This window comes from Alternaria rosae (assembly GCF_020736505.1).
Source record: "Alternaria rosae strain MPI-PUGE-AT-0040 chromosome Unknown BKA58scaffold_2, whole genome shotgun sequence".
In the NCBI taxonomy this organism is placed as follows: Eukaryota; Fungi; Ascomycota; class Dothideomycetes; order Pleosporales; family Pleosporaceae; genus Alternaria; species Alternaria rosae.
The window spans coordinates 2739729-2761267 of record NW_025763571.1 but is presented as its reverse complement, the minus strand read 5'-3'; the positions used below and the strand labels follow the sequence as shown (position 1 = coordinate 2761267).

The window sequence follows — 21539 nt, the reverse complement described above, 5'->3', positions numbered from 1 at the left end:
CGCTTGAACTTCCAGCAAGCAGTCATTGCAGACCACAAATGCCGACTACCAAGTTCTGTAATCTGGAGCCACAAGCCACAGTGCTGACTGTAGGCCACGTCACCTGTCCTGCTGACGAGGAATTTCGTTGCTTGTGAGTTACAGATTTGTAGGTGCAGATGTAATGCCTGCCCTGAAGCTTTTCGTCCTCCTCTTCAGTCATGAATATTTGAGTGCAACATTGATGCATATGTCTAGGATCTATCACAACTTGACCTACAACTCATGAAAAACCGGCGTCTGCATCGATGCTCACCATCTCTTCATGTCATTCCACAAGCTCGCTCCTTGTTCGCTACACTCTACTCACTTTCTCCATCGCCGCCTTCCATGCCAACTTCCCTACTGCTATCATCCCCGTCATTCTCCTCACCTTCTTCGTCAATTTTCTCCCCATCCCCTGCGTCTATGTCAACAAGCTCATTTCCCCTATTCTTACACATCCGTATCCGTCCCTCCCCGATGATCTCCTCCAGCTTATCCATAAAACGAGGAAATACCACCACGTTGTGTCTTGCATACTCTTCGTTGTGCGTCCCCTGCGCCCTGCCGTTGAATTCTCCTCCCCACATCTCGTGCTTGCATGGAGCATGCCAACGGTTATCAGGTAAATGCATGTGGAACTCTTTCCAAGGGATTGTAGCTCTGCTACTCTTGGTGCTCTTGCCGCCGCGTAACTTTCCCTCTATGGGGTGGCCCTTGAATTGTGTGGTGTAGCCACAGTTGTTCAGACGTAGCGTGTATCCGTATTTGAAGGCGTAGTAGTCGATGTGGAAGGGTTTAGCGCCGTCTTTGCCGCGAAGAAGATCAACGGGTCTGTTTTTGTCTAGCTGCATCTTTGGTGCGGCAAGGTCTTGTAAGTCGAGGGTTAGCGTGACCCAGCCCGAATTGCGCTCGCAGACATAGAGGAATGATGCTGGTAGATTTTTAGCATTGTGTCGTGATTCCGCGGATATTACGTATGATACTTACGGTCGTTCAAGCTCGGAGCTGCAATATCAGTGATGCCGGACGCTGCATCACCAGTGACTCCCGCGTTAACATTGTCGCCCGCTCCAGTTGCCGGAACAGGCCTCTTCAAGTCATATTCGGTCACACGCGCGGGATCATGTGCCTTGGCGTACTCTTGAATGAACTTGACACGCGTGCTGCTGTAAGGCTCAGATCGCATAATGCTAGGCGTACCCTTCACCGGGGCATGATAGACTGATATCGGTTGTCCCAGTAACTCGGCATTTGTCGCAACGCCTAGGGCAATGTGAGCCGCATTTCGGACTAGGTGCGTTGTGTAGTCGGCAAGTGGCCGTGTATAGTCCCATGATGAGTCCAACACTAAAAAATCCCCCGTGTCGGCGTGCCTGATTACCGTGGTGCGGCCGTGGACGTTTGCTGGGTTCATGGTGATGTAGAGTCCGGCGATTTCGTCATGTATCCAGTACTCGTCTTTCGCGCCTTCTTCTGGGCCTTCTGTGTTGGCATCATGAGTGGTCTCCGGTTTGGTGTTGTCAGACTCAATAGTCTCCTGCTCAGCCTTCTTGATCTCGATACTGTCACGTTCGGGGTTCTCCATACTGTTAGGGTAAAGTCTGTTAGAGATGAACTGACCAAGATGAACGAGGTGACAAGACGAGCCTTGTTTTTCGTGAGTACGGCGTGCAGATTGCTCAAACCCGTTTTCCAGCTTGGACATGATTGCGATAGTCATACCAGTACAAACGATTGCAAAGGCCGCACGGTCAAACCTACTCCCCTAGCAGATCTACTTCCTCTTTTTCAACCTGTCCAGCGTCCTCATCGCTGTCTTCCTCATCCGCATCTTTACCCATAACCTCATCGCCAACCTTCTTACACCTCTTAATATTCTCCACTCCAACAGTCCTCTCCAATGCATCCATAAACCGGGGAAATACACCAGCGTTGTATTCCGCCTGCTGTGGTTTATGCGGAACAGACGCCCTTCTCTCAGCACCAGTCATAACCCCATGAGAGAAGCCTGCGCGCCATTCATCCGGCGGAAGATGAACATGGCATTCCCTGTATTTACGTACTGTTTTATTGCCTTTCGAGCCGGTGGTGGTGTGGTGATAGCAGTCGACAAAGCGGAGGGTGCGGCCTTCTTTGAAGGGGTACCATTTGATGACGATTGGTTTTCGACCGCCCCTGCCTCTGAGATGGATGGCTTTCCGGTTTGAATTGCCTTTTGTGGGGTTGAGGTCTAGCACCATTGTCTGTTCGTCGAGGGTAAGGGTTGCTTGGCTCGTATGATGCTCGTTTACATGGAACAATAGCGCTGAGAATGGTTAGTACCAGATCGTGACATCGTATATGTACCTTAGTCTACTCACGGTCGTTTGTACCTGCAGACGCTGCGATCGCTGCATCGCCATCATCCTCCTCCTCAGTTTCCTCTTTAATTGGGCGTGCTAGAATAGGATTCTACAACACGGCCGGAGAAACCTTCGCTGGATCGTTATTCCTCGCATACTCTTGTATGAAACTGTTGTCTTTATGGGTGGTGTCGCCAGGTATACTATGAACAATCGATATTGTCTGGTCCAGTTCATCTGTTGCTATGACAGCGCCATCAATGCAGGCTCCTCTGTATCGCTGAGGAATTGATTTGTTCGATCCCATGAAGAGTCCCAGACCAAACAAACTTCTTCAGTAAACTTGTCGTGCTTGACTATGGTGGTCTGGCTAGAGGGATCCTCAGGCGCGGTAGTGATGTAAAGTCCTGAAATATCATGCTGAAAAAATTCTTCGGCGTCGGTAACCTCTGATGGTCCCCGAGTTGAACATGTGGCATATCCGACAATGCCACTTGGTTGGTTGGTGTTCTCCATATCGACGTAAGCGAGTACGATTGAAGTAGGAAGAGCAGCATCGCCCAAGCGAGAAGAGTAGACTTATGGGTTGTCAACACGCCGAAAAGCTTGCTCATGTCAGTCAAGATGCTCGGACATATTTTTTTCCTATCAGAATAGACTATGATGATAGGCTATAAATAATTAGTGACACTTGTAAGGATCGTTCATGTGTGCATGATGAGACAAGAGGAACAATACTGCAGCACCAAGATCACTTGCACTCGGCTCCCAATTCTGCAAGTGAGTGAGGTCATTGTTGTTCATAAAATTGTTGTTCCTAGTGCCTTCCATGGATTCCAAACGATTGGGGTGAAAGTCCAGAGAGGATCTTTGAACGGGGCGACGTGCGTGTCATTACTGTAGACCCCGTTATGTCTACTAGATGCGATATCGCGTTTGATCGTCGTAGACATCTGGAAAATGATTTAGCGGGACCTGTAATCATGCAGATTGTGGCTACAGGGTAAGGGCGATGGTGGTGTGAAAGTCACGATGCCGTTGCAGTAAGGTGCAGCAGCGTTCCATCCCGTTTCCGAGCGGAGCAATGACGTCCGCGACTAACACATTTCGGGTAACGCGTGACACCGCGTCCGCGCTCTTCTCAAGTGCTCTCGGTCGGTGTTTACTCCGATGCGCATGAGCAAGGATGAGTCGACTCATTGCGAACACCTGGGTATTCCGTCGGATACTTTCGCGCGAGTAAGCGCTAGAAAAGGGCGTAATGCTACTATCACGTAGGTCTGGTCTGCCCTTTCAGTGTGTACATAAGTGTGTTGGAGGGAGCATACTTAGGCAACCCACCGCTTGCATCGTTGCATCCCTTTCATCCTGCGCACGCTTCGACGCTGAGAGCTTCACCGATACAATACCTAGGTATCAACCACGACCATGACCTCTCAAAAAGCAGAGTTCATCAAAGTACCAACTGATAACTCCGATGGCTTCCAAACAATGCCCGTAGAGCCCTCGCGAAGACTCCCAGAATCCGAACTACGAATCGAGAAATGCACTCCCCAAGATGCGGAGAAGATCGTGAGTTCCTCCACTCCCCATTCCCCCGCATACTCAACCCACGAACCTCATCATACTAACAATCCCACCCAGGCAGAAGGCCTCTACCTCTGCTTCCCAGACGACTGGTGGGCCAAAAAGGAGCCCCCGGAAATCCGCCCAGCCGGCGAGAACAGCCTACAAATCCGGACTCAGCGCATGGCTCAACGACTAACCCCCGCCATCACCGATCCCCACCATTGCTTCATGAAAGCCGTCTACACCCCCACCGGCGAAACCGTAGGAATAGCCGGCTGGACGCTCCCCACCAACCCCTCCGCGCACAACCTCTTCCGGCGTAGTGCCGCCGATCATTATGGTTGGAAAGAGAAGCAAGGCTGGACTGACGAAGAGCTCGACGAGATGTGGTCGCACGTCAGCCCCGAGAACTGGAGCGAGCGATTCGCCAAAGATGATGAGATTAGGAGGGAGGCTACGGGCGGGGAGAGGCATTGGTATCTTGCACCATTGCTTACGTGGCCGGAGTGGCAGGGCAGGGGCGTGGGGAAGAAGTTGATGGAGTGGGCGTTGAAGCAGGCGGATAGTACGGAGCCAAAGACGTTGATGTATCTGGAGAGTAGGCCGAGTGCACGGGCCGTTTATATGCATCTGGGGTTCGTGCCGTGCGGAGAGTATAATATGCTGAGGAGGGGACCGAAGGTTGTCAGGGGCTTGGAGACGGAAGAGGAGAGAGAGAAGACCGGGCTTTGCAAAACTGGTGTCCCGGCAAAGGATACTCAGGCTGGTCTTCAAGATTAAGTGTTTTTTTGGATGCGGAGAGCATCGCCCTACTTCGAGAATATACGGCAGCGTGCCTGCAGCTGCTGACCTTTCGATCATGCAAACTATCTACGTGATTTTTGTAGACGTGGTACGAAGTGCGGAGTCTCCAGAGGTAACTAAGCTTCCCAAAGAGACGTTAACAGGAACTATAGATAGCGAAACAATTACGTATGAAGATCCATCGACGATTGGCGTTGTCAGATGCAACTTCACATCCCCCATCATCGCAGATTAGTATCAGATCCAAACAGTACCTAACGAGTCTCGACTCAGGCTTCTACTCATTTTCCATGTTCTTCCAAGCGAGAGCAAGATGTTTTCCGCTGTAATACTTAGGCGCAGCTTCTGTTCTGTTCTTCTCGCCGCGACGTTCCTTGCTGAATTGAACGATCAAATCGGCCGCCAACTGCCCTTGACCGGCCAACAGCTCCTGGAAAGCCGGTGTTGTACCTAGGGCATCTATGTGGACGATGACATACTCCAGTACTTCCTCCCGTAGTGCATCGCGCGCTGTATTGGTATCCCTGTCCTGGGTGTTTTCACTGGAATATGCGAAATCGACCAAAGCAACGATGTCGTCGATGCGCTCAGGTGTCGCGAGGAAGTCGGGATGCATGCACAGCTTGAGTGCCTCATGGAGTTTGTACAGGGCCAGATACTTTAATGGGGGGATCATGTAGTAATGAGCGAGACAGTACATCCTGGCGTTGAGAAGGAAGATGGCTTTGTGCCCACGGTCACTGTCTCCTATGCGATGTGCGGAATAGTCCACGGCGACCGTGTTCTCGGCGTGAGACGTGCGGAGGGTAAGCGTGTAGCTTTTCTCAATAAAGAGCTCAAAAAGGCTTTCGCTCTTCATACTCTCAAATTCGCCGATGATTTCGTCCAGCGGTTTTCCAGCAAGTTCTCGCAGCTTTGTAGCATCAGTATCGTCTTCTTCTGCATCTTCTTCAACATTCTCTTCTTCTTCCTCATCGTCTGTACTGTCTTCTTCGTCGTCGTCTGACATGTATTCGTCCTCTTCATCTTCCACTTCCATCGCCTCTGAGTCCTCTGAAGTTGGTGTTTCATTCGGGTAAGAGCTTATCGTATAGTCGCTACGATATGCGAACTCAACAAGGCGAAGGAAGATATTTTTCTCGACTTCAGGCAAGGCAGCGCATTTCTCTTCTGACTCTCTCATCGAACCGTTGATGAGACGGTCGAAGGGCTTCGATAGACTTGCCATGACTTGGGCGTGAGCGACCACCGGCGCACGCTCTTCACCAACGAAGAATGTGAACTGCGGTGACGACAGCAATCTGAAGTGTGTCAGCGACAGGTTGCAAGCCGATGGGTTGTGGTCTACTTGCTCTGGGAACGAAGGCGCCATCCTGTTTGTGGTTGAAGATCGGTGCACGGGCTGGGGCCGATGATTGAGAGGTCCAGGGGCAGATAGTGGTTGTTGCCTTCAATGTATCAAAGTCGAGCTAAACACAGAAACATATTATGTCCAGGGTCAAGAGCGCATGAGTCAAGAGGCGCGAAAAACTTTATGTAGAGCTGGCGAATGTAAGGTAAGGTAAACAATGGACGCGAGGACTGGGAGGAAGTTTCGAGGGCTGACGAGCTAAAATGGTAGTGTAGTCCCAACAGGGAAAGGCGTAAGCTCAGACCGGTCTCTACCAGCTCTGATTGGCTCGCTGCTATGCTCACGCAAGTGTATACCTTGGTAGGAACACTATCTCCTGGGCTTCTGGGCTTCTGGGCTTCGCGCTCGAGGCTGAAGTCTTTTCGCCAGGATATCTGATTGTGTAAATTGATGAGTGGTTAAGTCGATATTTGTGGGTGGCCAGGGTTCGTCTAGGTTTGATCAACCATGGTGTAGTAACACTGTCAACGAATCCGCAGATAACCAGGTAGTGTCGATGGTCTGACGGCCCACTTCACAACTCACTCGATTGTGCTCTTGTGTTCGTGCTCGTATTGTGAACGGCAGATTACACTTACATTGCATTGTTGATAAAAAGTGAAATTTTCTTGCAGCACAAGTCGTACAGTTAGACTCCGAGGTAACTGAGAGATGGCAATATATTCTATTTTACACTCAACACCCGATCGAGCAATTGCTGGGTGAAAGGCCATGTTGAATGCTCGATGTCGGCTCCTGCGCTTCGGTCTCTCTCCCCAGCGTTGATATATTGATCTTCTCCCACGGGCGACGCTCTGGAAATTTGCATCTGGCAGTTCAACCAAGTCTTCGCAACCCCTCTAGTTTACTTACCATACTACTTCTACGGACTCTCAAATAGCACCGCAATCGCAACTGGCAGCATGGCGATGTCGGGCAATACGCTTCCAAGCCCTGCCCTTCAATCATTAGATGCATCCTTTTTAGACACGAACGAGGCAGGTGTTTCAAAACCCAAGGGCTTCCTCGATCTTCCCGGTGGTGAGTTCCAGCGCCCTATCGTCTGCACATGTGCTAACATCTGTTCCAGAACTCCTTAACTGGATATATGATGACTACCTCTCAGACGTCGGATTGTCGACGGCCATAGGTTTCGGCAACGCATGCCGGACTACCCGGTCGGAGTACATGCCGTTGTACTTCGGTTCTGTCACAGCTCACATCCACTTCGTCCTAGTAGAACGCTTCTTCCGGATATTTTATGCTGATACGTCGGCATTTCCTCGAATTCCCGCCTGTAAACTCCTCGTAGAGCTCGGTCAAGACTATGGCTGGGGAACATACACCAGTGTCGATCTCAAGTGGCTAGGCGAATACCTGCGTGGTCACCCGGACGCCGAGATCTTTATTGAGAAATGGGAGATGATGCCATTCAGTCTGTATAAGGCGATTGATTATATCCCGTCAATCTGCGACATGTATTTGCGGCTTAATGATAGGGAAGCTGTTATCCTGCGCGCACAGCCCGTGTCGGTTCATACTCCGTCTGATGTGCGTACGCATGCGTTGGATTGGGTGTTGACATTAGTCATGAAGCCAAAGACTGCACGCCGTATATCGGACAGGAACTCGGACCGGATAGATCAGGCGGGAGGGGTCTTGACGCTTCTGCATCCCCGGGGTGGAATTGATGGAAAGAAGATTAGTTCGCTTGAGATCCAGGTGGGTGGTGGGGGTGAAAACTGGCACGTCAAGTTCCCTATTTAGAAGGTGTGGGAAGGTCTTAATGACCATGGTAAAAGATATCTTCACGGGCTGAAATCAGAGTTGGTGTTACCATGATACTCGTGATGGTGATGTTGTGATGTCAGATGGAGAGACGTTCGAGGCCGCCCGCGGAGGCGCGCATAGAACGGCCGGCTAGCCGGATTGGAGCTGGGACTAGCGCCAATTTCCGCGCGCCAGGCCCGCTCATGCAAACATGACGGACTCAGTCTCGCACCACCACCACCATGAGGGTGCGATTGACGCCGTTGCGCCTCGTGTGCGTCGCCATAACCCTCGTCACCTTCTTCTTCACCTCGCTCGTCTTCCGGCTATGGCGGGGCGAGCGCGGCTACGACACCTTGCAGGAGCGGCCCCCTCCCGCTGGGCCCGCGCCCGTCTCTCCGGTGCACTTTGGTGAGGAGTGCTCGCCCTTCACCGCCGGCGTCATGGAGCGCGTCACCATTGTGCTGAAGATTGGCGCTGGGGAAGTCGCGACCCAGCTGCCCATGTATCTCAACCGGTTGGGAAGGTGCAAACAGGACCTGCTCATCTTCTCGGATCGCAAGGACTCGCTCAACGGCTTCGAGATTGCCGACGCCCTCGCCCACCTGCGCCCGGAGTACAAGTTCAACAACCCCGACTTCGACGTATACGACCGCATTCAGGCAACGAATAGCACCCAGGACAAGACGGAGGAGGGGTGGCGGCTGGACAAGTACAAGTTCCTGCCCATGATGGAGTGGACGTCATACATGCGGCCCGAGTCGGAGTGGTATGTCTTCCTGGAACTGGATACATACGTCAACTACGACAACCTCTACCGCTTCCTCTCCAACTTCAACCCCAAGACGGCCTACTACTTCGGCTCCCCCGTCTGGCCCAAGAAGAAGACGACCTTCGCACACGGCGGGACTGGCTTCGTGCTATCGCGCGCAGCGCTGGACAAGATCATGGCGCTTGGCAGGATGTTTGGTGAGAACAAGCACTTCCCCGGAACACACTTCTTCGGCGTCGACGTCAAGAAGCAATGCTGCGGAGATGAGATGTTAGCGCAGGTGCTCAAGAAGAGCGGTGTCTCACTGCGCGGATACTGGCCCATGTTCAATGGCGAGAAGCCGTTCAGCATGCGTTTCGACAACGAGCAGTGGTGCGAAGCCATCATGACAATGCACCACCTCGGCGAAGACGACTTCACACGACTCTCCCAATGGGAACAAGCGCGACCGCATCCCGAACGGCCGCTCATGTTCGAAGAGCTCTTCACAATGATCGAGCCACACCTGCAGGAGAGGGCCGAAGACTGGTCCAACATGTCCGAAGACGTCACATACAGGAAGGGCAAGACAGCCTCCAAGTCCTTCGACAACTGCCAACGGGCTTGCGCGAAAGACGGCCGCTGTCTCCAATTCGAACACGACGGCATCGAATGCCGCCTCGGATACTCCATCCGATTAGGCCACCACCAAAGCCGCGAAGGCGAGCGCTCATGGGTGTCTGGGTGGATGCTAGGCAGGATAAAAGTTTTCAAGCAGGCTCGCTCGCCATGTCAGGGCGCACGTTTTGTTCATTCGAATCCTTGAGCGGGATTGCTGAGATGCAATGGACGACGATATGAATATCTTTCCTGCACGATTTTACGGCATTGTACGGCGTTTGATACCCCAAAGGCGTTTTTGAGATGGCACGCTATTGTATATATTGTGCAGGTTGTCGGCATATACGCCATGGATTGGGAGGGGTGATGGGTGTGTTGGCAGGAACATGCTAAGTGACGACGCAGCGTAATGCAAGGACGCCTACACGGAGACCCCGGGGCGCCATCATCGAGTCGATATATGAGGCTCCTAGGAGACAATCACCAGACGTAAGCCACACACATCTTAGGGTGACTGGTGTACAGAGGGCGAATGCGTCGCACCTCACCAAGTGATTGGGCGACTTCGGAACATCTTCAGTCTGGCAATACGCTCTAGGTACACTCAAGACCTACTGCTCTTCGCGAAACGGCAGAATGTAGATGACAGCCGGAAGCTATCGTGATGAGGAAACGAATTGGCATCATAACTACTCGAGGGTCATGTACACCACAATAATAATCGACATTTGCAGCCAGAACGATCTTTGCGCGTATGTTTGAAGATTCGCCAATTGCTACTAACTTTCTAGGCACTTGAGTTGTCATCATGCTCAAACATCACGAGCGAATTCAGCAAGCTTTGCACTGTACTCACGAGATATAGAGACGTTTTCCGAGCGTCCTTTTTGACTCTCACGATACGACCACTTTCCGCCTCCACTATCTGGACATGGCGGACACTGACAACACAAGTAACCAGGATGAAAAAGGCAATTTCAAGAAGTACTTTGTACAAAAGGTCCCAGGGCTGTAAATTGCCATTCATCCCAGCAACGACAACGGTCAAACCTCCGTCGTCAGACAAGATAAGGATGACAACAACATGTAGCCGGTATGGGACTCTACATGAAATCGGACACCAGAAACTATCCCCATGCCGAAAGACCAGGCCCTTGTGACCACCGACGGTCCCCACAACGTCCTTACTATACCCATAAAGCGAAAGCAGACGGTTTCGGTGCATCATAGCCCACCTGGCGGCCAGCAGACCACTATTTACACACATCCCACCGAAAGTGTTGACCAACAAATCCCGTAATGTATGAGGACGCTTCGTGCGGCACGTCTCCAAAGAGGATCTTGCCAAACCGATCCCACCCTCTGCCCCTAAATCAGGCGAGAATGAGGATGTACGCCGACAGAAGCTCAGTCTGATGATGAACTCTGCTTCAGATCACGATGGCGGTGACGACCAGGATGAGGGTCGCGCATTCATCGACTTATCCGGTCCTGTTGGTACATCTGGTGTTAGCCCCGGAGACTCCAGCAACGGTAAGTGCTATACGCTGCCGTCTAATACCTCTTCACAGAAACTACATAATGCTAACCAAACTCTAGTACCATTCCTTTATGTCTACGAGCACCATACATGCAACCCAAAGCTGACATTCGGCCCTCAAAGCACCCTACGACTGATCCGCGAAAAGAAGAAATCAAATGACCTTGTCCTTTACCTCAAAGAAGTCGACGGCAACGCACCCGTCCATGTCGAATACTACCGTTTCAAACAGGGCTACACTCTGCGTTTCAATGACTGTGGTACGACGAAGCAGAAGAAACGACCAAAGACCGCAGACAGCAGCACCGTCACCACAGAAGAAAAGAAGGGGAAGGACAAGGCGAAGGAAGCGAACAAGAACATCGCTCAAAGCGACACGGGTGAGAAGAAATCCAATTTCCCTAAGGGCGCCGAGGTTCTGTGGTACAAGGAATTTCATATCTATTTCCCAACGAACCGCTGGAATACTGGTTTCCGCTACGGCACTTGGACGGACGACTATGTGGAGGGGTATGGCACGTACAACGAAGCGAAATCAAAACATAACGTGGTGGACTTTCCACGTTTTGTGAATGAGCTAGAGCGATGTTTCAAGCAACAGGATATCGACAAGAACGCGGCGGTCGAGGAGACAGTCGGGAAAGACGGAAAGATTAAACGAAAGGGAAGAGAGTAAAAAAGGCCACAGCGAAGCCCGAAGTGGAAGACGCGGGGGGAAGGAGAGTTTATATCCTCAGGCGCAGGGAAGAAGGCGAGGGGCTTGTTCCTGATATCCGGGTGAGGGTTACGTAGGAAGGGGAGGAGCGGATCATGAGAGAAAGAGCGGATGAGAAGGCGAACGAAGGAAACAATGGGGTCGCGGAAGAGGGGCTTGATCAGGTTGCAGGGGAAGGAGCAGATCTGGTTGTCGAGAAGGGAGAAGATCGGATGGAAATGGATATGGACATGGACGAGTAGAAGAGGCCGTACGAGAGGCATGCCGTGGGTTGCAGAGTCCTGAAGAGAGGGTGAACCACTCCAGCTCCCAATGAAGACAGAAAGGCACAGGTACGTACAAGATGCAACCGATAGAGCTGTAAAGTACTCTCGCATCCGTTATTTTGGTATCAAGTATCTTACCGCATATAGTAACGCCACAGAAGGGCCATGTTAGTTACAGTATGTAAAGTGCAGGATTAACTCGACTGTCTATGGCCATCGCACCGATATCGCGGGATACTAGCTAGCGAGAATGAGTATAGCTTTCCCTCTTGCCAAATTACGAACGGTTCAGTTTGCAGAAGACTATAGAACGGCAGATTAAAGAGTGTTTCAGACGAGTCGTGTGGTAGCATGCGGAGACTGGGGCTGAGTAGGAAGAGCCAGCCAAATCAGAATCGACAACAAACGCGTTCGAAAGATGATATTCAAACAGCACGCCTCGTTTGGCCTGCACGCCAGCACTAGTCCAAAATGTGAGAGGATCGCTGCTGTTGCACGTGGCTGATCTCGGCTAACAGATACACAAGGCGGACGGATGATGAACGTCGTTGACAATCATTGTAGGCGCCTTCTCACGAAAGCCGAAAGTCAAAATCATTCGCCTTGCGCTTTCGTCACCGGCCCTGGGGAATCGATAGCTGAGCTGAGACCCGCAAAGGACGGCGGGGATGTTCTCTAAGTGCCTTACACGAGACCTTGCGATGTGCGCGTATCCTTGTCTCGCGTGCGTCGCTCGTGCAGAATGCAAGCGCCACAAGTTCCCAGGTCGTGGATTGCAGCTACTCGGGTGCGTACACCGCTGTTCTCTCAGTTGCAATCATTACCACGTGGTATTAGTGGACCATGCGCCGGCAAATGGTTGCCGCTACGAAGCCATAATTAGCGTCCATTCAGAGTCGCCGGGGTTTCGCCCATCAGATGGCAAGTGTGTTGAATCATCATGTAGCTGAGGCTGCTCTTGAAGGTTTCGCTGGGCGTTGAAACGGCTATGGTGGCTTTGGTAACTCCAAACCTTCCCCAGATCAAAAGGATTCGATGAAGAAGCAGCAGATTTCATTTGCCTGGATTTCGTTCTCTCCGTTGTATGTCAATATGCATTACATTCGAGATCTGATGCAGCTGCAGACATCGTACGTTCATTGCCATGTTCATATTTGCCGGCACGCCTTTCGCACATTCTGTTGGCTGGCCGTCACACCGGTTCTCAGTATGCTTGCAATTTGTGGAAGTTGTCAAAGATGTAAGGCTAAAAAGAGCAAGTAGATCCAGGGCACATCGGGACTAGCACTAAAGAAGCTCCGCACAAGTCTTCCATGTGGATAGCTCTGTGGTTTGTCAGTACGATAATCCGACACGAGGACTGGTCAAGCATGCTCTCAAATGCGCACAACCTTGAACAGTCAATAGTCCCAAGCAAAGATTCTAAACCGAGGTTCAGAAAGGGGAATGCTAACAGCGCCCACTCAGCCCAGCAGACTTCAGATTGCCCGTTCCTTTGTTGGCTGGCCAGTCGGTTCCAAAGCAATCTCGCTTATGCCCGCCAACCTAACGGCCTACAGCGCCTAGGATCCACTATTTCAAGCCACACCTGCGCCAATGGCGTCACGATCGAGTTTCAGGTAGACGTTGTCGCACTAAAGGATATATTTCTATGATCAGCTACCAGGCTTTCCACATGTACAAAGACAACCGGATCGCCTCATCAGACAGTACATATCCATGGTCGTCCACAAGTGGTGAGTTGGTGTTTACTGCAAAGCTCTTACCGAAGCGCTACTCGTTCCGTACTCATGAAACATTTCGAGACTCACAAGTGTATGCTGCGGCGGCCGTGCTGTTGCGAGAGCCTCAATACAATCCTGCTATGAATTACAACACTTCCATACCTGTGAGATACTTGGTGGGTCCCTACTCTGCCATAAATATCGGGTCCCCCTCCATGCCCAGATACCTCCAAAACATACACTGATTTTCATCCTATCATCTACTCTTCACAGTACTGATGCGCCTACGTCTACACCACTCTGCATTCCTAATTGGACGCCAACCTCTTTTGAACGTTCTGCCTACCAGTTTCCCTCGCTCGGTAACTACCATCATACACCTGGCCCGACCTTTGCCTTCATGGATGAACGGTCTGATTGGCGGGGTAGCGACCCCCAAGCCCCTACCCATCACTTTGCCGCACCTTTCCAACACAGTACCCACGGGAACGAACTAGCCCAGAATACCAACTCAGCCACACTTGCAGCCCTCCAAGCAATGGAAAGTGTCATAGTAGGTAACGTCAAAGAGGAAGACAGACTTGCAACACGGCGGTTTCAAGCGAGTCAATACTTGCACATATCATCTCCACGTAATCCTACCGAAATATACGAATTGAACGAGACCGGGGGCCTGCATTCGAGCTTGGCCGGGGATCTCCATCTAGGGCCAATTCCGACTCTTCTTCCGCAACATACGGAGGCTGCCACGACGCAGAGACAGAACCAGGCTATATTTAACTTCTTGAGCAGAGGCACAGATCCGAAACACATTCTTGATTATGTTGAGAACTTCCGAATCATGCTACTTTCAGGGAACTTCCATGACCTTGCCATCATGGCTGAGATACCATCGGAGGAACTCGCTAAGAGGGTTGAGGATGTCGGTTCGTAGATGCGATGTTCTACTTCATCATCATGCTGATACAAGACAGTCAGTCACTCAAACCCTACAACCGTCGTGGACCCCCCAAAGATCAAGCGCGAACCTCCCGACGAAAAGCCTAACCATCCCCCCACACATGCGGACGGAAGCCAAAAGAGTAAGAGAGCAAAGCTCAGGGATGCAACGAACAAGAAGCCGCAACCCCCTGTCTACGGATGCTTAGGCAATGGAGGCAAGTGTCAGGAGCGAAAACACAGATATTGGAGGTCGAAGAAAGAGTTCCGGACACACTTCGAGACCCACCTAGAAGATTACGATACGCCTGAGGGCTTTAAATGCCCAGCTTGTGAGAAGAGGATGCTATCGCCTGGCATCGTCTCTATCACCACCACATCATTCTCCCATGGTCGAGATCTGGCAATGCATGTGTGGTTCGAGCACATGGTCCCCTCGACCACATCGAAGCAACCCCAGGATACTTCACTGGTGGCGAAAGGCGAACCACGAGAAGGCTCAACTGCCAGACAGGATGAGCCCCGCGACCTCGAGCTAGGAAGTCACTTCCAGAACACCATCGAGATGGAGGAAAATGGCGATGAACCCTGGGAGTGTCCAGACACTCAACATGGCCAACCTGGTGTCAGCGAGCTCAACCTATGGTCTGTCAACGACAGTACATACAGCGCCGATGCTGCATCTCGTACTTGATCTTTCCGCCTCTCGGATGTCTGGTTCGATAGCTTGCTCAGGATGGCATCTCCGTCGGCTCCGCCATCGCTATGGTTTCTTTGTTCATCACGACACACGTTCTCGGTCGAAACATTATTCCCTTTACTTATAAGCATGTACAGTGATACAGTTCTTTCCTACTACAAATGTGAAACAATCAATCCTTCTTCATACATACCAACCTCTCTTTTCATCTTTCCTTCTCACGAGAGACGCTTCGAGGTCGCTGCACACACGATGCCGCTGGGCAGCTTTTGGAATCTTCACATCCGTTCACTGTCTTCGCCGTAGAAAGCGAGGAGGAGTGATGGTCGTAGATGTGACTTCTGACGCCGGTATTTGTGTTCAGGAAGCGGAAAGTTGGGCCGTAGGGTCATGATTAATGATAAGATAATATTCCGTGTCATAGCCCGTTGTAGACTATCTATCTCACATGCTGCTTAGAGCTGACATGTCTGCTGATCTAAGATTACGACTATAAAGCCTTTCAATTCATGCTCTGTATCGTTCGGAGGAACAAGTCTTTAGCTTCTCAGAGAGCCCAATCTACGCAATCCCTACTAGCTGTTTGAGATGAATGAGACTCGTCATCATGCTTCACAGCCCGAAGACCTTCTTCCACTGAGTCCTCATGTCCTGCAACGTACACACGACTTCGGTGTACACCGCACTCTGTAACGCTTCGCCATGAAGATCATCATCGCAGGAGAAATCGCAATACAAACATTTGCGCACGACTTCCAGGTACCGCGAGCCTAAAGTCATGATCGAATGATGCTGTTCATCAAGCAGCTTTCTCGCGGCGATGATCTCACGGATTTGAGGGGACCCCTCCAGCTGCGGCGTCGTGCTATCCGTCTGAGCGCATATCTCTAGTAGCGCGACGCCGAGTTTAGCCAGGGTCAGGTTGCGGATGCCGAAGTTGTGCTTCAGATCAAGCGATGATTGCTGTGACCCGGTTTCTGACGAAGTTGGATCTGGAAAGCGGTTGCTCAGATGCAAGCTGTCCAGTGCATTGAATATATTGTTCGCGTCGGCTTGAGATTCATCCGTGAAGTATGCTACATCTTGAAGAGTCCATGCTTGCGGCAACCAAGAAGTGGAATGATATTGGAGAACAGCCTCAGCCAACTTTTGCGCGAGTGTGATCTTTTGCAGGATCTGGAAGCGTTGAACGAGGTTCTTGATCGGTAGCGCTCCTTGTCGCCGGCTGCAAGAAGGCACATCGTTGGTCGCGAGCTTGCTGGCATCGTAGAACATGAAGCGGGTTGTTGGCTGACTCTTCGCGACTTCAAGAAACCCCACGCAGCTATCTTGGCATGCCGATGTAGATAAGCGTACTCTCGTTACATGACAGCATACGCTTTTTGTTGTCTTTAGATCTAGCATGACGAAAGATTGGGCTTGTGTTGCTAACGCGTGGCTTGCTGGTGGTGTTCGAACACATTTACTGTTGTCTTTGGGATCATGGATTCGGACTCTTTTCTTTGACTTGGCTTTGATGGGCGGCGTTGGGGTCGCAACTCCCGACACGTCGTTGATCCCACAACATAACGCGTTCGCTAGTGCCGGTGGAGGTAACGTTGGAGCCCTACACATCGCGAGGGATGTAATGGACCGAATTTGCAACCATATTGGGACGTCGCTAGATAGACTACAGATCGTCGTTAATCAACAATGTTTCTACTTCATTTCGGGCCGCGAAGAATATCCGCTCTGACATACTTTTGGATTGCCGTATTCGGCTTTGGCTGGCAAGCGATGACAACATCGAGTTGCACGTTATCGTACTCGCTTTTGGCGTCGAGCGATAACTTCGCCTGGTGTCCACTGTGAGAGGTGTTCGTGCAAGACCACGAGTCATGGATAGACTCTCCTAACTGTTGTGAGGCGACTCGGATCTGCTGGTAGCTCCTTGGCACGGCCTTGCGGATGATGCAAGCCGCAGGAACATTGCGACGCTTCTGAAGCTTACGCCTCTGCTTACACAGCTTGCCCAGCGACTTGTTCCACCTCTCCAACGAATCCAGCTGTCGAAGGTATTCGTTCTCCTTGCGCGATATGTTGAAGGCGTTCCAGAGCTTCTGTGCGAACTCGTGTTGGGACTGTTTTGCGTTGCCCAGGCTGTTCTCGAGTTTGGACAGGCTATTCCGTGTCTCGCGGAGGATATCGCGTAGTCGCGTCACAATGTTTTGGCAAAGCTCGTAATCGTGCTGCATCAAATCTCGCAGTCGCTGCTCAATCTCCTTTCCTTGTTCTTGCCAGCTCTTGTGCGTCGGATCCTCCATCATCTCTGAGACCTCGCTCGGATATGCTATGGTCGCCTGCAGCAGAAGGCGACATTCATTGTTGAAGTTCGCTGCCGCTACGTCGAACTTCAGCTGGATGTCGTGTGCAGCTTCTGCATGCCGTGAGAAAGTGGCCAATTTGCGCTTGGCTGTGCTGTAAGACTTCAGAATCTCGACAACGACCGGTACAACACCAAAGACTAGACCAGCAATTTCGATGCCCGACATGATGGTAACAAGGAAGGTCAAGGGATACGGGAATGCGCCAGGCTGATGACAATGGTACTGTTGATTGAAAGAGGCGCAGTTTAGCCCCCAATGCGATATGCGCATGCCCCTCCAAGGCGCAGCAGCCTGAGCGACACGGCTGCTCAGCCCCAAAGAAGACTGTCGCAACTAACACACCGTCCTCGACATGTCGTCTTGCAGCTCCTAGAAATCGACCTACCGCCCTTGCGAGCTCGTTGTCGAATCTCCCAACGCTAGGGACATTGCGCGCGATAAGCAGATGGAGAACCCCTCCGCAGAATCTCGCTATGAAGCCTCAGCTGCCAAAGATGGCTTCTTGACGATGGGTCGTTGGCAGACTGATCTGAAGCGCTCTCAACGAACAGCAATTCCACCTGCGAGCAACACATCGATTTCACCTAGAACACAACTGTCGGCGACGTCTCCTGATGGCCATGCATCCTCTATGGTCGCCACACAACACCACACGCCACGCCCCTTCGATCGCACTGGTCAGGTCGCACCTCCAGGAACGTCACGCGAATTCACTACAGTTCTTTGGGAGGATGAAGGCTGCCTTTGTCATCAAGTCGAGGCTGCGGGTGTCGTCGTGGCTCGACGCGAAGACAATCACATGATCAATGGCACCAAGTTACTTAATGTTGCTGGTATGACGCGAGGCCGTAGAGACGGTTTGCTGAAGAGTGAGAAAAGCAGACACGTAGTTAAAATTGGGCCAATGCACCTGAAAGGCGTTTGGATTACATTTGAGCGTGCTCTGGAGTTGGCGAATCAAGAACATATCACGGATCGGCTGCACCCTTTGTTCGTGCGCGATATCGGCTCGCTCATACATCAGCCCTCATATCAGACGCTTGACAAGCGTTTCGACTCTCAACTCCAACCCCAAAAAGGGGAAAATGCGACCGGGAGTAGCAAAGCTAGCTTGGTTCATTCTCATGTGCCAAAAGATACCGACAAGGATTCACAAACGCTCGCGTCGGATACTGTACAGGATACCGAACCCCACAAGCAAGGACTTCTTGGATCACTTTTCAGATCTCTTACAGAGACGCTGGGACGCATTCTCAATGAGGCCGGGAATGAGCCCAGCATGGCCGGACACTATGGCGTCTTAGAGTCAACCTGCGCAACTTTGTTTTTTTGGGGTACCGACCTTGGACTGCCGCGAGGCGAGCTCGACGATGTGCTTCAGGGCTCTCCTCAGTTGCGCGATACTTGCCTAGCCGTTCTTGTGTCCATCTCTCGATTTGTGAGCACTTGTAAGCAAACGTCACTCACATCACTATATCGCCCTAACACTAACACGAGTCAGCTTTGATACACCTTGTCATGAGTGAGCATCGTCGAAAAGAGATCTTACAGTCAACCCATCTCGCGACTCTTCTAGAACAGGTCGCGGACATGATTGGTCGACAACATGATTTCGCTTATCAGCCCGAGCAAGACGCGGAGACGATGTGTCAGACCCTCCGTACGAAAATTGATACACTTATCATGTTGGCACCCAGCCTGGAATCACCGGCGGAAGAGATCTTTGACGAAGAGAAGCCTCGTACTATCCAACACATCGAAGAACACTTACCAGAACAAGCGTACGCTAGCAGTATCTCGGAAAAGTTCCCTCTAGCTCCACCAGAGATGGTCGCCCAGTTGGGTAAGCTGAATTGGGATCGATACAACCACATTCTTCGCCTGCAACGGGCAGCAACGCAGCAAGAGCTTCAGACGACCACTCTAGAGAAAGCGAAAACGATCTTTCATGACTCCGGCCTCGGTACCTCGGTGCCAGCACAATCGGAAGTGGGGTTGAACACAGATCCTGTCTACGAACCGTCGATAATGTCCAGCAGGGCTGAAGCAAGTCACAAGCGTGTGCCATCATTGCCAGCCCAAGCTCGTTCTGGCGAGCCTTTCACATGCGAGATCTGCGAAAAGCAGGTGCAGTTTCAACGAACCAAAGCTTGGAAGTGAGTTGCCCATTCTCACGCTGCCTGAAGTACCTCAAAGCTAATAACCCAATTCTAGGAAGCATGTGTTTGATGATATACTTGCATACGCTTGCTTCTTCGCCGAATGCCACGACACTCGTATCTTTTTCGAAAATGGCGAGGAGCTGATGAATCATCTGGAAGATCACCATGGCATGGACGTTCGAGTCTCAGATATTGCATGCCCCATGTGTGTTGAGTTCACTTCCAGAGATCGCGATATCCTATCACTGCATATTGCGCGTCATATGGAAGAGATTGCTCTTGCGATATTACCTTCAGGTGTTGATTCTGACGAAGAGTCAACAGGCGGCTCAATTGACCGCAGCAATGCTCGGTCCGACGAAGACGACATGTCTTCTCCGAAAGCAGGAGGTAGCGACAATGGATCGTTTTCGGGTCCATCAGTCATAAACATCATCACCAGAGATCCCAAATTAGCAGGGATGATGGACTTCGAGCAGTCGTTGTACAGGTTCGATCGACATCAACAAAATCGAACTGGTGCACAGTGGATTACATTCGAGTACTCTCACGATGGTGTTGCGACAGAATATACCATCCGGCATGAAATCGAGACAGTTGACGTTGAGCGTTTACCTCATGAATTCAAGATTGATAACTGTATCTTTCCACATGCACTGGTTCCTAATGATCAGTACAAAGGTGGTGATCTGAAGAACGAGAAGGACTGGAACGCTCTTGGCTGGGCGCTAGCTGAACTTAATCCGTCCCTCCGAGCCTGTCGGGGGTTGCTTCAAAAAGCAGTACAAGAAGGGATCGGCCCATCAAAGCCAGGGGCGTCGCACCCTGGTGGCATTCAAAAGCAGGGAAACGTGCCAACATCGTCCGCAGAGAGCTCACGGAGAAAACGATCTTGTAACGCGTGCAGAAAGACGAAAAGTCGCTGTATAACACATGAAGGCGATATCAAGTGTGGCTTGTGCAATCTACACAAGCAGGACTGCACCTTAGTATCCGAAGAGCCTGAGCCGGGCCCGACAAAACATTCTCGTTCTGCGTCGCCAGCCACAAGCCCCGTACCAATGCCGCGGGAGATTGTGAAGTTCGATGTCAACGCTTCTTTAGGCTTGCAACTCGAATTTCACCAGTTCAACGATGTATCAGACTGTAACTGATCAGCGCAGACGCTCACTCAACGAGGCTGCCCGGGTGATAATTGGACCTGCAAGCCCATGTATCTGGACGAGAGACCAACATGGACTTCTTCCGAGCACTTCATAGAGCCCTATACTTCATATCATCTGGCCGATCATCGACACGACAGTCTTGCTGGTGGTCGTGTCGGATGCCGTCTTTGCAACGTGGCTGACTATCCCGGAGACGGACATGAGCTCGCCAAGCAAATCTTCTCTTATCACCTACAGCGTTAAGCCTGTTTTTCAAGCTATTTTTCCTTTATTAGCGGGGCGTTCAACTCCCGCTCTTCGATTCCTCATTTGGGTCGCCCCCGAAGTTGTGCTTTCGTTCCTATTGTTGAATGGCAATACATGTGTCTTACGACGCGATTCTTGTACGATGACAGTGCCATATATTAATCCATTACGAGAACGACAGTCTGTTTTATTGGTCTGGATGAGAGCCAGTGAACAATCACGAGCTCGTGCATACTGTGAATTGGTAAGTATGATATACACTTGGAACGATACAGCAGCTACCGTGTCAATTTTATCGTTTTCTATCGCCCTTATCATCTCTTCTAATACGTTCGCGAATGATTTCTATTGTTAGATGTACGAAATGCATTGGCAGGTAAATAGATCATCGTCATCGGGTTCTCATAATGCGCAGTCATCATATGGTATCACAACACCTAGCTG

The 21539-nt window shown here is 51.1% G+C and overlaps 9 protein-coding genes across 9 annotated transcripts; 6 read left to right on the top strand and 3 right to left on the bottom strand.

Annotated features, from left to right (window-relative positions):
* Nucleotides 1-341: 341 nt before the first annotated feature.
* Nucleotides 342-2264, bottom strand: BKA58DRAFT_398541 (uncharacterized protein; the record flags this gene model as incomplete). The annotated part of the gene is made up of 3 exons (XM_046171493.1): nt 342-955; nt 1012-1610; nt 1786-2264. The coding sequence occupies 3 exons, from the start codon at nt 2262-2264 to the stop codon at nt 342-344; spliced, it is 1692 nt and encodes a 563-aa protein (XP_046029324.1).
* Nucleotides 2265-3857: 1593 nt separating this feature from the next.
* BKA58DRAFT_307981 (acyl-CoA N-acyltransferase) lies at nt 3858-4715 on the top strand (the record flags this gene model as incomplete). Its single annotated transcript, XM_046167186.1, has 2 exons — nt 3858-3938; nt 4011-4715. The coding sequence occupies 2 exons, from the start codon at nt 3858-3860 to the stop codon at nt 4713-4715; spliced, it is 786 nt and encodes a 261-aa protein (XP_046029323.1).
* A 150-nt stretch (nt 4716-4865) lies between these two features.
* On the bottom strand, nt 4866-6293 carry BKA58DRAFT_96730 (uncharacterized protein). The gene is made up of 2 exons (XM_046176297.1): nt 6092-6293; nt 4866-6040 (listed from the first exon to the last, which is right to left on the bottom strand). The coding sequence occupies exons 1-2, from the start codon at nt 6109-6111 to the stop codon at nt 5017-5019; spliced, it is 1044 nt and encodes a 347-aa protein (XP_046029322.1). The 5' UTR covers nt 6112-6293; the 3' UTR covers nt 4866-5016.
* A 759-nt stretch (nt 6294-7052) lies between these two features.
* BKA58DRAFT_398538 (uncharacterized protein) lies at nt 7053-9476 on the top strand (the record flags this gene model as incomplete). Its single annotated transcript, XM_046171492.1, has 3 exons — nt 7053-7170; nt 7220-7851; nt 8124-9476. The coding sequence occupies 3 exons, from the start codon at nt 7053-7055 to the stop codon at nt 9474-9476; spliced, it is 2103 nt and encodes a 700-aa protein (XP_046029321.1).
* A 1102-nt stretch (nt 9477-10578) lies between these two features.
* Nucleotides 10579-11540, top strand: BKA58DRAFT_377347 (uncharacterized protein). The gene has a single exon (XM_046169608.1). The coding sequence runs from the start codon at nt 10687-10689 to the stop codon at nt 11485-11487; it is 801 nt and encodes a 266-aa protein (XP_046029320.1). The 5' UTR covers nt 10579-10686; the 3' UTR covers nt 11488-11540.
* Nucleotides 11541-13916: 2376 nt separating this feature from the next.
* On the top strand, nt 13917-15149 carry BKA58DRAFT_398536 (uncharacterized protein; the record flags this gene model as incomplete). Its single annotated transcript, XM_046171491.1, has 2 exons — nt 13917-14442; nt 14491-15149. The coding sequence occupies 2 exons, from the start codon at nt 13917-13919 to the stop codon at nt 15147-15149; spliced, it is 1185 nt and encodes a 394-aa protein (XP_046029319.1).
* A 395-nt stretch (nt 15150-15544) lies between these two features.
* BKA58DRAFT_332458 (uncharacterized protein) lies at nt 15545-17709 on the bottom strand. Its single transcript, XM_046168186.1, has 2 exons — nt 16896-17709; nt 15545-16824 (listed from the first exon to the last, which is right to left on the bottom strand). The coding sequence occupies exons 1-2, from the start codon at nt 17684-17686 to the stop codon at nt 15768-15770; spliced, it is 1848 nt and encodes a 615-aa protein (XP_046029318.1). The 5' UTR covers nt 17687-17709; the 3' UTR covers nt 15545-15767.
* Nucleotides 17710-17738: 29 nt separating this feature from the next.
* Nucleotides 17739-21096, top strand: BKA58DRAFT_96699 (uncharacterized protein). The gene is made up of 3 exons (XM_046176296.1): nt 17739-18969; nt 19023-19677; nt 19736-21096. The coding sequence occupies exons 1-3, from the start codon at nt 17967-17969 to the stop codon at nt 20835-20837; spliced, it is 2760 nt and encodes a 919-aa protein (XP_046029317.1). The 5' UTR covers nt 17739-17966; the 3' UTR covers nt 20838-21096.
* Nucleotides 20943-21509, top strand: BKA58DRAFT_96695 (uncharacterized protein). The gene has a single exon (XM_046176295.1). The coding sequence runs from the start codon at nt 21049-21051 to the stop codon at nt 21448-21450; it is 402 nt and encodes a 133-aa protein (XP_046029316.1). The 5' UTR covers nt 20943-21048; the 3' UTR covers nt 21451-21509.
* The last annotated feature ends 30 nt before the right edge of the window (nt 21510-21539 follow it).